The sequence below is a fragment of the Aegilops tauschii genome, chromosome 3 (genome assembly GCF_002575655.3).
Source record: "Aegilops tauschii subsp. strangulata cultivar AL8/78 chromosome 3, Aet v6.0, whole genome shotgun sequence".
Lineage (NCBI taxonomy): Eukaryota > Viridiplantae > Streptophyta > Magnoliopsida > Poales > Poaceae > Aegilops > Aegilops tauschii.
The window spans coordinates 338,839,792-338,852,866 of record NC_053037.3 but is presented as its reverse complement, the minus strand read 5'-3'; the positions used below and the strand labels follow the sequence as shown (position 1 = coordinate 338,852,866).

At 44.3% G+C, this 13,075-nt stretch overlaps 1 protein-coding gene across 2 annotated transcripts; it reads right to left on the bottom strand.

The window, feature by feature from the left end:
* Window positions 1-3,089: 3,089 nt before the first annotated feature.
* LOC109737484 (histone-lysine N-methyltransferase ATX4) lies at window positions 3,090-12,379 on the bottom strand. Of its 2 annotated transcripts, none has more exons than XM_020296613.4 (23): window positions 10,673-12,379; window positions 10,494-10,549; window positions 10,123-10,327; window positions 9,471-9,581; window positions 9,329-9,397; window positions 9,175-9,240; window positions 9,011-9,102; window positions 8,814-8,906; window positions 8,403-8,538; window positions 8,140-8,233; window positions 7,953-8,052; window positions 7,735-7,859; window positions 7,346-7,491; window positions 7,113-7,217; window positions 6,908-6,972; window positions 6,603-6,804; window positions 4,768-4,854; window positions 4,613-4,669; window positions 4,446-4,535; window positions 4,045-4,131; window positions 3,747-3,821; window positions 3,566-3,666; window positions 3,090-3,425 (listed from the first exon to the last, which is right to left on the bottom strand). In XM_020296613.4, the coding sequence occupies exons 1-23, from the start codon at window positions 11,486-11,488 to the stop codon at window positions 3,335-3,337; spliced, it is 3,069 nt and encodes a 1,022-aa protein (XP_020152202.1). In that variant the 5' UTR covers window positions 11,489-12,379; the 3' UTR covers window positions 3,090-3,334. The 2 variants fall into 2 exon arrangements, with proteins under 2 accessions (XP_020152202.1, XP_020152204.1); XM_020296615.4 differs by having other exon boundaries at window positions 8,814-8,908; window positions 9,016-9,102; window positions 10,673-11,818.
* Window positions 12,380-13,075: the final 696 nt, after the last annotated feature.

Here is a 13,075-nt window from a genome sequence, read left to right as displayed (position 1 = left end):
GGTGATGAATAGTAACACTTTATATATATATATATATATATATATATATATATAACAAGCCGGCTTTCGAGGCACGACATAAAGATCGGCTTTCGAGGCTCGAGTCTGATTTGCTTCTGTGAAGCGGGCCTTGTAGCCTCTTATGGTTTATCCTAGCTCTCTGAAAGCTAGCTCTCACGTGACTTAAGCCGGTGTTTAATTTGGATATGTCCAGGTTCAACAAAGTCCATGATAGGTGTCAGTGTGATTGACTTATCAAAAGTACAACTAGGTCACCTTTTCGGAGTAGCATCAATCTAATAGGCAGGTTTAACCAAGTATTGTGGTGACATATGCCGAGTCAAGAGGGATGTTATTAGCTAAACTTGATGAGTTGGAAGCCCTCAAGTGACCATATGATCATGGAAAAACTCAGCATAGGATATACAGGAGACAATGCTAATACTGCAAAACATCTGGGGTCCAGATAAGCCGGCTTTATTCCATTGATCATAATATGATGAGCCAATAAGGAAGGATACCCATGTTTGAACCGTGCATCGTGGCAACTAGTTCTCTTTGGCAACCTTTACTTTTTCGCCAATAAGGCAGGATACCCATGTTTGAACAGCGCATCATGGCAGCTAGTCCTCTTTGACAACCTCGGCGTTTGATGATGCTGTATAAGCCAGCGAAGATTTGATGACTAGAGACTTTGAGGTTGTAAATGACCCTGTAGGAGTCGCAAGTCCATAACCCAGTTGGAGGTTTGGGCCGACGGCGGAAGCCAGAATCTGACGGCGGAGCCAGAACTTTGTCGGACAAGTTAGAATACAAGTCTGAATTTTCCTGAGAGCCGGATTTTCATGACAAGCCGGATTTTGGTCACAAGCCGGATTTGGTGATAGGCCAAATTTCTTGTCGCAAGATGGATTTTGATCGCAAGCCGGATTTTGGTGACAAGGCAGATTTTTCTGACAAGCCGGATTTTGGTTGCAAGCTGGACTTTGTTGACAAGCAGGATTTTGGTCACAAGCCGGACTTTGATCTCAAGCCGGATTTTCCTTGAGCCAGATTTTTCTGAGTAGATTTTCCTGAGCTAGATTTCCTTGAGCTGGATTTTAAGCCGGAATTTGAGTTGGATTTTGAGTTGGACTTTCCTTGAGCTGTATTTTGAGCTGGAATCTGAGTTGGACTTTCCTTGAGCTGGAATTTCCTTGAGCTGGATTTTGAGATGGACTTTTCTTGAGCTGGACTTTCCTTGAGCCGGATTTTGAGTTGGACTTTCCTTGAGCCGGATTTTGAGCTGGACTTTTCTTGAGCCAGATTTTGAACTGAACCTTTGAGTTGGACTTTCCTTGCCCGGCCGACCGCAAATTTTCTCGATCCCTGGGAGAGCTCCCTCCAAGAACACAACATGTTTGAGCGCAGGCCCCACGATGGGCGCCAACTGTCGTGGTTTTGACACGGCAGATATCCTTAAAAACGGACTTAGTCGTGAGACCATCGCAACTAGGTCGTAACTTGGATGGGGTTGATCGGAAACGAGAAGACGCGAGTTTTACCCAGGTTGGGCCCCTCACGGTGGAGGTAAAAGCCTACATTCTGCTTGATTTCTATTGATCCTCATGGTCTCAATTACAAGGGCGCTATTTCACTGCCTCTGTCTCGAGAGCTATCAAAACATTTGTCTCGAGACCTACCAAAACATCTGTCTCCAGACTTGTTTGTCTAAAACCTTATCCTTTTGATGACTCAGGGACTCCCTTTATATAATAGATGAGTCCCTCGGGTTACAAGGGTTATACCGTAGTCGGAGTCCTACTCTAAGTCCTCTAAGTCCTCCGTGTCATCCAAGTCGGGGTTCTCCGTCTTGTATTTGGACTCCTGGAAACTAGGACTTGTCTCTCCAGGTTGGGACTCATCCTCAAGCTGGGTCTCATCTCCAGAGCCGGCTCATCTTCCTGAGCTGCCTTATCTCCAGAGTCGGGTTATCTGCAGAGCATGCTTATCTACGTGAGGCCGATTATCTCTGCGAGCCGGCTTATCCATGAGCCAACTCATCTCCGAGTGCCTGCTTAGCTCTATGAGCTAGCTTATCCGTGAGCCTGCTTATCCATGAGCCCGCTTATTCATGAGCCCGCTCATCTCCGTGAGCCTGCTTAGCTCTGCGGGTCGGCTTATCCATGAGCCTGCTTATCCATGAGTCGGCTTATCCATGATCCGGCTCTCCTCTATGAGCCAGCTTATCCATGGGCCTGCTTATCCATGAGCCAGCTCATCACTATGAGCCTTCTTATCTCTTTGAGCCACCTTATCCGTGAGCCTGCTTATCCATGAGCCGGCTCATCTCTGTGAGCCGGCTTAGCTCTATGAGCCAGCTTATCCATGAGGCTCATCTATGCGAGCCTTCTTATCTCTGTGAGCCAGCTTATCCATGAGCCGGCTCATCTCTATGAGCCTTCTTATCTATGTGATCCAGCTTCTCCATGAGTTGGCTTATCTTCAGAGTAAGAAAACTTGTCTTGTAATAGGTCAGGTCAAGATTGTAACCAGGTCAATGTTGTAGCCGGTGGACTTAACTCCAGAGATGACTTACCCTCAGAGCTGGGTTTAGCCGCGGGTAACTCCCCCGACACATTCGATGATCCGTGTTAGAGATGCCCTTATCCAGATGTTTTGTGCTATACAAAAACATACACGTCTTTGAACAACAGTGCAAAGTCTCAAAACACTATGTGTGGATAGCATGAGCCTTCCACGAAAATTACTACTACCTCCAATTTATAATAAGTGTTGCAGTTTCAAACTAACAGCTGTTAAAAAATGCAACCCTTATTTTGGATCGGTGCATCAAATATCTCACGCACATGCTCCCAGGTGAAATCGAGAACTGAAAGTTTGCATGCCCAAATATCCTGGGAAAATTACAGATCTCATGCCCGAGTACTTTGAAAGCTTGTAGAATTTCATGAAGAAACGAGTACCGAGACCATCAAAATTGTAATTTGCTCAGTACGGCAAGAGCACTCATTTCTGATGTGCCCCTCTGTTTTTACCGTTGCCATCTTCCACCATTTTGTAGACACGCCAAGTAAACTAGTGATATCTGAATGAAAACATAATCAAAATTGGCACTAGAGAAAATTGATTATAGTGGATACACTAGAAGCATTTACAGGAATAGAAGCTCATGCTTTCGAGCTGACTAAACTTATTCCTAGAGACTAGAGTGAAAAAAATTGGGGCGTAGGAGGCAACAAGGTAATATATACCACTTATCACCAATGAACCAAGAAAATGCTAAAGCAAAAAAAAAAAAACTATGACAATGCCCATTGACATCTACTCTAACCTAATTCATGAATTTCCGACAGTCAGCAGTCTGGCACAGGCAAGGAACTTTGCAATCATCAGCCTCATCGGGGTCAAACAGGTAATCATACCTAGAAATTACACACAACATAAAAACATGTTTAGTCTCCTTGCATCCTTGCAGAAACACAAAGATTATCATGATGGAGTTTAACATAATTTGCTGAGACCATCTGCAAAGAAAAGGAGAAGGAAATCATATACGACATACGTTAGCTCTTCACCGGCACAAACATTTCTCTTGGCAATTAGAACAATGCGGCTCTGATCATGCCCCACGCTCATAATCCTCGCATAAAAGTTTGGCGTGCACTGCAGCAAAAATAACAATACATCAGGTACATATTATTTAGAATCTTAAGTAGATTTGAAGTTCATTATATGATCCTTACAGAATGATTAATCAGGCGTGCCACGTTTCCTTTGTCTGTGGCATCAACAACCACTTCCTCGCTGATTTTGAAAAGCTGGGCAGAAAAAAGGACAGCATAAATGTAGTTAATGTTAGATGTATTATCAGAGGCTATTAAAATAATTCATCATAAATCCATATAATGCATACAACACGTGATTTCCAGCAGTTGGGATGGCCAAATAGCATGTGTGTTGTAGATATAATGTTATTTCACAGAAAAAATATGCACTCATAGATACACCACATAACAGGTGAAAGTATGGAAGATGACTCACATAACAATCTTTTCCCTGTACACGATATTGTGCTTCCCGTAAGTCCGCAACACTTCGTCTGACCTGTTCACCGCGGTACTCTAGAACCTGGAAAAAAAGTTAACCATGAGCAATTTCTTGAATGAGGGCAGCAGCGCATTAATGAAGACCACATGTAGGATAGCAGAATGCCGGCTTAATAATGGAAACTAGGGCACATATATGGGAACAGAAATTACCACGAGTGGTTACAAAGCAACCATGTAAGAAAAGTATAAATGGACCTTTAAAAAAATATCAATGGAGCGTAACATATAAAGTAGAAAGAAAACCGTGTCATTACAACCAAGCATCTCTACTGTTCAAGCGCCCCCAATTGTGAAAAATATTTCCATGGCATATAATAGTGTTTGAGGGAATACCATTTCTCCTTCTTGAATGTCCCTACGAGCAAAAAGTCCCCACCTATGAATTCCTGACCTACCAAAGCATACTCTACTATGTTCCGTTTTCTGAAATAAAGAAAAATTAATTAGTTTCATACTACAAATATATAGGTACAAGGGAAAGCCAACAGACATATATTAACCTGAAGATAACGTAGACGCTCCTTAAAAGTAGAAAAGGATTCCGGATCCCTCTCTTCCTGCAGAGTACAGAGTTTTCCTTCATAAGAAAATTTGACTAAAAGATGGGAAAAGATATCTAATAAGCATTCATACATTACAGAATTAATCAAATTACCCTTCGTGGATTCAGACTGTCAATTTCATCCCAGCGGTGTTGACAATATCCCCTTACTCGGTGTGCCATTGCTGCCTCCCGGGATCTCTGCATGCAACAAAATTCCAATCAGGTGTGCACCAATGGGTTATCAATACAAGATACCAACCAGCAACAGTATTTATATTTTGGGAACAAGTGGCAGGAAAACGGACACGCACGTTTGGCTCTCGGGTGTAATTACACCCAATTTTTTTTTTTAAATAGTAATTTGTAAGAAAGTCAAAAAATCTGAAACTTTTTGTGAACAAAGTAGATTTATTGTTGCACTCGTATAAAAACTTTCGCGAAGAGAAGACTTTCATGTTGTTCTGGACGTAAAAAAACAAATTTGTCGCTATATACGCCGTACTGTTCACGCTTTTGTCAGAGAATATTTGTCATTTTTGTCAGAATTTTGTCAGAGAATATTTCGTTGCAGATTATTTTTGTACGCTAGAAACGACAGCTCAAGTTTGTTGGGAAAAAAGTTTTGGAACATTTTGACTTTTTGTAAAAAAAATAAAAAAATACATAACCAGGTGTAATTACCACCATGTTCCAAAGGGTATTTTCCCAGGAACACTGCCTATTGAGCAACACCATATGAGTAAATCATAATGAACATCACAAAAAGGAATTAAAACAGATAATGATCCTTGTCGAATTGAAGTTGATGTGACGAAGGTTATCAGCAAGTGGTGAACTAGGGTGCAAGCGCATTAACCAGCAACCAGGAACCTGCATTACGGTTAGACTGGGCACTGTTGTGGACTCCTTTTGGGGTCGCATGTATTGATTTCGCTGCGGCCTTAGTCCTGCATTCCCAGTTTATAGAAACAGCGAAGATGCAGTGAGAGCTGCAGAAGAAGCCCCAACAGAGGAACAGTGTGCAAGGTAGAGAAGCAGCAGGCACATGATGACATGCCAGGGAGTCCTAGACCGAAGTCGAGTCCAGAGAATCTGGCCAGTGGGAGGCGTTGGGATTAGAAAAATAAACAGCAAACAAAGGTTGAATGCCTTGCAGTAATGTGCTCCATATGGTCACAACTAATGAAAAGAAGAGGAATCAGGGTCGGATAGCAAGGAGTCAAAGTTCAGCTAAGCAATTACAAAAGGCTGTTGCATGTGCTCTTTGAAAAAGCGTTTTCTCTTCGCTTAAATCAGGCACAGCTCAGAGTGTCTTCGCCACCTGGAGAATGAGGATGAGCGACTTATGGTGCTACCCGATCCACTCTTAAGCCTGAAAGTCAGAATCTGCTTCGTCCCACTATGACATTTCACAAAAACCCAACTGCTAACAGCTACAAACTCCAGATCTGATCAAACATTGTCTTTGATAACCGTCTGGATAAATCACCATACTGGTTTCTAACTAGTACCTATGCTAGCTAAATGAATTAAATGTCCCAGCCTCCAAGGTATCTTGCAAGTTCACACAAGCCTACGAAACATGTTTAGCCCTATTTTTGGATGTAACGGTTAGCTGAAAGAAATTTTTTTCTGAGACATAACACTTGGTTGGAAGAAGTAAAAATCCCTCCAACTAACTAGATTCCATAGTGCAGTAGAAACCACAGACTATCTGCTAGTAACACAGGGGTAACATAAGCTACTATCCTAGTTACCCATTCTCATGTAGCACTAAAATCAAAAGATAATGGCCATGTCCTTAGAATTAACAAGTACTTCCCCGAACTTTATTGTTAAGAGCTGCTATAATGGCTATTACCATGCTAGACGTAAGTTTTGTGGCTTACGTTGTAGCTAGCATAAAGGTGCATTCATTATTCTTTCAACTTTAAAGCAAGGCATACCTTTAGTTCTTTCCTAACATAAACTCGACATCTTGCAGAACATAGATTCTCTATAGTTTCAACTTCTGATGCTGAATCCTTGGGAAGATCTTTCCTAATCAGTCTTGAAGCAGCTATAGTGCCACTACTCTGAACAAGCCTTTTTGAAGAGAAAGTTCCAGCAGGAGTTTGAATTATCAAAACATTATCAGGGTTAGGTCTCCTGCACATAAATAAATAATCCAAGACAATCCAACTTTCAGTATTGCACAAAAAGATGTGAACAAATTATAGCTTTACTGGTGCTTCCACTTAATAAATCTTACCGATGATGAGCACAATATGAAATCATCTTTGTTGTCTGTTTGCCGTTTTTTTCCAAGCAGTGCAGCTGCATACATGGAAAACATAGTAAAGTTCAGATGTGCTAAAAAACATGAGATGCAAGCAAAAGAAGTGAAATTGCACACTTTTCTTCATTGATAAATAGCGTAAGCAACATGTTCTTGCAGCGATCAGTATTAGCTGTACCTCCATTCGATAGCCTGCCCTTGATGCACAGGTGGCATGGTAATAAGTCGAGCACCTGTAGCATTGTGTACAAGCACCATGTATTTGCCTACAAATGACGCACATCTGGAGCAATGGGCAAGAATGGAACATAATTAGGTCAACGTAGTCAAACATACGAGATACGTAGCACTGGTTCAGGATCAATCATCTTATAAGCCACTTAAGCTATAGCACCAGCATATGTATACAACCTTCATAAATAGCAGAGGTGCCATGCTCAATATCCCAATAGCAGGTTCCATGAGCTCATCACTAGCAAAAGCCACCTGTGGCTGAAACCATGCACATGCCACATGTACCCACAAGTTATCAACGTTTGTTGGCTTCAGCGCTCCACCTAAAATAAGTGTTGAAGCCAGTAAGAACCAGGTTAATGATTTCAAAAATGCTCAATAAAACAGAATGTCACAACTTGATTTTCCGGTATCAGATTTGACGAACTTAATTTAGTTGCTGTGGTGCTGTCACTATTGTTATTTAGAAAGAGACCTAGGTTCGACATTAATAGCAGTACTGATGAATTATCCTGTTACAGAATCTATTTGGTCCAGTTACCACTGAAAGGATAGCAGGTACATACCTTTCACAGGGCAAAGGCAGCAATCCCTCTTTTGTTCAGGCGTTTCACAAGCCCTACAAATCCACGAGGTAAAATCTTGCTTACCGCTCACACCATAGCATTCCTGATGAACAGCTATCTGGCATCTGAACATGAATGTGGTCAACTGCAAACTTTAGTCCATATCTCAAAATGATTCACACCAAAGAAAAACATTGTGAGCAACACGAGCTTAATACCTGTTACAAATCACAATCTTATTGTAATCCCAATCTTCAACCCATCTACAGACTGCACACCTTTCGGTTGTCCATTTCACTTGTACATGATCATAAGGTTCTGTACATAAATTCAAGGTCCATCACTTCAAATTCCTGGGAACCAGATCTTCTAATACTATAGGCTACAAAATAAATGCTCACTTACCATTTAACAAATCAAGTAACTGCTGTTTTTTCAGTTTCTGGGAGGAGCGTTTTGAAGGATATGTGGAACACACGCTTGGTTGATGTTGATCTATCTGTAAAGAGAAATGTGGGACGATCATAACCCTAGCAAACAGAACTACAAACCAACAAAGGAACAGAAATAAAAACTACAACACTACTATACAGTTGCACAAACTAACAGCATCTATATATGCAGTGGAAAAGGTTGAAACGAAAGCATGCTGTCATTACTGTACGAACCCATTTTCCAAATGGCATAAGTGTTTCCTTCATTTTAATACTAGATTTCCAATTTTTACTTCTGCAGCCAGCGTGCCTTTCCCATTCATTGAACAAAAACTTTTGTCCCTTACAAGGGGCACAATGGCAAGAAATCCTGCAAAAGAAAGATAGTTTTTGAAGTCATAAGTAGGTCCAGATATATATGAAAAACATCAGAGTTACATGCAGATGAATGGAAACCACCTAAACAATGAACGAGAGCAAGCAGAAAGATAAGTTCAAGCAAAAAAACAGGAATCAATAATCTCGCTAAGTGTGCATAATTGTGAGAAAACTGAAATTAAGCTATGGTGGTGCAGGCATGCCATGCCAGTCACAAGTAGGAATAACTTTACTACAATCTAATGTAATTCAGTAAGTGGTTCTTACAGTTCGAGATTTGGTAGGTAAGTTCCTTCCATATCAAAACAGATGACCCCTACTCTGTCAGGCTTCCTTCCTTTCTGTGCAGAATTATCTTTACTGTTTCACAAATGGATTGTACATGTTACTCTTAAGAGCCATAAATTAGAACCTTGAAATATGAAGTTGTAGCATAAACAAGTGGTTCTAGCCTTCTAACTCACCTATCATCAGGAGAGTTTGTCTTCTTGCTGGACAGATTTGAGTTACGTTTAACCCTACAGTAAAGGCAGAAATAACTTTTGTCTCGTAGATCCTATAGCATCAAAATGAGCATGTTAGCGATGGTAAATTACTAAAGCACCAAGGATATTATGACGAGAAAAACCTTTAGGTTGCTGCACTTTTTGTCACATTCTGCGTGAATCCAACTTTCACAACCATGACAGCAAACCTGGTTAATCACCTCCCATCTTCAGAATTTGCACGGTTGGAAACATAAGATAAATTTATATTGCGCTAATGGCTACACTATGTCTTACCCATCTTCGGTCACATTTATGTTGCCAACTTTTCAAGCATATCCCACAGTACTCTTTTGATCTCAAGATCTGCACATACAGGAAGGTAGTGTAAGCCGTAAGGACAAGACACTCAGAGTGAAGTAGGTTCACCAAAACATACCCTAGCACAGTGTTTGCAAGCAAGTTGCTCCATCACATAAACCAACTTGTTTGACTCTTTGTTTGGGAAGCAATTTCCACAACTTTCACACTGCAATTCACTTGTATAATGCTGTGTGCAGAGAATAAGCAAAAATCTAATTAGTCTATTGGGGAAATATATGACAGTTGAAGAAGCAGTTCCATTTTGTGATAAATAGTACAAGAACAGCACTGAAGTGTAATGGTGTTACTAACTATGGTCGGCCATTGACTGACCCAGAAGGCGAGCTATATAAGGCCAATAAGTTGAATAACCATTGGTACTCCACAATACATAAACATGCTGAATTTTATCATTCTGCTTATACACACACAGTACTATGTCTGCTAGATAATGTTTCTCAGAAGATTTTTCTGCAGTCATGCATCAATGCACTTTTCAGGCGTTCGGCCCCCATCTAAAGTTTAGGTTTGAAGAAAAATCATATGAATGTAGATAGACCTAAACCGTATACCTAATATTAATGCGTAGATAGAACACCAAAAACTTAGAAAGCCAGCAGGCAGGATTGAATACAAAGCCACAGAAGGTTGGACCAAAAATATTGATAAATTTCTGAAATTTCATGTGAATACATGTCTTCTTAGTTGTGAAAAGGTTGTCAACTTGCCTTAATCTGTGCCTGGCACTCCAGCTCGTTTGAGCCAGTCACTTCTTCTAATTCGTCTGGACAAGATTGACACACAACAGGCTGCCCTGCTGTGCTGTCATCCATTGGCACTTCAGAGAACCCCTGATCGGCCAAAAAGGCCTCTTCTAGTGCCCTCTGGAAATCACCAGGTTTGAGACTGCTCAAATCTGTTTGCCCTTGAAATCTGAAATGGAAATACATATATTTCTTAGCACATGTGTGGGTGCTATTCTATAGCTCGGCACAATTACTTCTACTTCTTGCCAATAAAAAGGCATCCCTGATATGCTTTTGCAGCACTTTAAATGCAATAACTGACAAGTTATTTTTAGTGAATTACTAGTACTTACTGGTCAATGTAGTCCACAAAAGGAAAAATCCCTCCTTGCCTCACCCAGACATACTTCTGCAACACACGGGCGTCATCAAATGGTCATTCAGAAAGAAAGAAAGAAAAAAGCTCAAAAGCAAAAGAGGAAGTAGCAGCAATTCAAGTCAGTCAGCCCTAACGAAACAGTAATTAATGTACCTTCTCGTCACTGAACTCTGCACGCCAGCCAAACAGCATCACACAAAGCACAGCACCACCACGCGGCTGGGGTGGCATTGCATCGGCAGCAGCCTGCCGAGCTGGGTCGACGACAACTCCCGGCCACGCTGGTTGCCGCTTACCGAGCCGTGCCCACACAATGTCGCCATACAAAATCTCTGTGCTCCAATGAAGGTCCTCCTTCTGCGCCTGCAGGTCCTCTTCTTCCTCTTCGTCTTCCATCAACTCGTTTCTATGGTACGGTTCATCGTGCAAGGAGGTGAGTGCGCTCAGAGACATGGAGTACTTCCTGGAGGCAACAAAATTCTGGCACACTCGGTAACGCTGTGCCTCCTCTTCCTCATCCACCTCTGACAATGCGGAAGTCCTATCCAGGATTGCACCTTTACGGCAGAGCGGCTTGCTTTTGGGAACGAGCTGCTCGACCTTGGGCGGTGCAGGCGGCTTGGCCGGCTTCTCCCTCTTCCAGGGGTCGATGAGCACCGAGTCATTGAACCGCGAGGGCAGCACCTGGGCACGCCCGCGCGACGTCCGGACGACAGGCGGGCGCGTGGCGGCGGCGGCCGGCGTCGGCTCAGCGGCGGCAGGTGATGCAACCTCCGGCTCCTCGCACCAGCGGAACCCGGCGGCGGCATACGGGATACCGGAGGCCGGCACGTGGCCGAGCAGCTCGACGGGGAAGAAGTCGTCACCCCTCTGCCTCTTTGGACGGCGCTCGCCGGCGCCGCCCTCGCCCTCGGCATTGCAGCGCTTGAGGCTGAGGATCTCCGAGCGCTGGGTCCGCTTGAAGATCATCCCACGCGAACCCTTTGCCCCCCGCCCGAATTCACCGGCCCGGCGGCGAGATCACGGCGAATTCGGCGAGGGCTCCCCCGCAAACCCTAACCCTGCCCTCGCCGCGGCGAATTGGAGAGGAGGGGAATTCGTCCCCCGCCTCTCCCCACGAGCCGTCGCGGAGACGGCGGAAGGAGGAAGGGGAGCAAAGAAGAAATCTTTGATGGAGATGCGCGCGGAGAGAAAGAGAAATCGGGATTGGGGGATTTTTTTTTTCTTTTGGTTTCGGCTTTGGAAGGTGCCTGTTCTTTGTGTGTTCTAATGAGAGGGCTCGGGAAGAAGAAGTCCTACGAGAAACGAGGAGCGGAGCGCGACCCGGTTGTAAAAACGATCTTGGCCCTGATTTTTCTCTCTCGTGGGATCGGGTTGGTTTCGTGCGGGAGGAAGGATGGATGGATGGATGGATGGGATGGTGGTTACATGGATGGAAGTCGTCGTCGTCGTCGTCTTCGTCGTGGGTGCAGGTGGAGTTGCCGTCCCGACTCGCCGTTGGATTTTGGTGGTGGTGGTGACGGTGCGCGTCCATGGAGACGGAGGAGGCCGGTGGGCGTTACGAGGAGCTTGGAGTTGGCGTTTTGGCGTCGTGGTACGGGCATTTTCCTCGCCCGGACGGAATTTCGTTTGGATTCGTGTGGGTTCGAGCTTCGAATCCGGAATTTGGTCTGGGCTTTTGAGTTGTGTTTCTTTTGGGTTTGGAGGAGATGGTTTCGACATGGACGGGAGGAGAGAGAGAGGGATGATCAAGGTGGCCATGAACGAGTTTTGTGCAGTGTGGGATGGGCAGGGGAGCTGGCTAGGGCGACGTCACGACGAGTAGGTAGGTAGGCGCTGTACCTGTAGTGATGATTGATCGTCCCTCCCGGGCGGAGAGACAGACAGGTTGATCCAGATGCGACTCACTGACTGCCTTCTCAAACTCGATGGAAAGACCAATGGTCGATGGGCGATTTCGCCACCCCGACGGAATGAAGAAATTTCCGATTTTTATTTCCTTGTTCTTGTTTTGAGCTCGTGCAGCTTGGTCCTGGTAGTGACTAGTGAGCGGTGTTTGATCTAGTCTTCTGTAGGTGGAGCTTCCGGTGGGATTTGTGCGAGTTTCCATGCCGTCCTTGTTGGGCGAATCGCGAAACGAAAATCGTGCACGGGCCAGGAGAGGAGAGCGCACGGTGGCAGCAGGCGTCGATCCTGGCCGAGGCATCACCGGCGGGCGTTGATCCAAGCAGAGACGGACGATTAATCCGACTTCTTTTTCTCTTTTGATTTATCTATCTATTTATATAATCTACTACCTACTACTAGTTGCAATCGTGGTCGCCGCGCTCGAATCCACGGTCGCAAAGGCGTGCTGCGTGCAGCTTTGGCCGGCCGGATGACACTTCCGCCGTGCATTCGTGTCGCCTTGGCCACGATTCGCCGGAGTTGGGGACCTTCAGCACGCACGGGCACGGCCACGGCCACGAGCACGGGCTTCTTTGCTGGATTCTCTCTCGGTGGCCCGGTGGACTTTGATTGAGTGCGCCCGTCAGATTCCTAGAGTCGTGCCGTCGG

Bases quoted from the DNA above. Each gene is read 5' to 3' on its own strand.
- LOC109737484 (XM_020296613.4), bottom strand. From the start codon at position 11,488: ATGATCTTCAAGCGGACCCAGCGCTCGGAGATCCTCAGCCTCAAGCGC. The intron at 7,492-7,734 runs GTATGTACCTGC...CACTTATTTTAG, and splicing joins CTGCCTTTGCCCTGTGAAAG to GTGGAGCGCTGAAGCCAACA. The intron at 6,805-6,907 runs GTAAGATTTATT...ATTTATGTGCAG, and splicing joins TCATATTGTGCTCATCATCG to GAGACCTAACCCTGATAATG.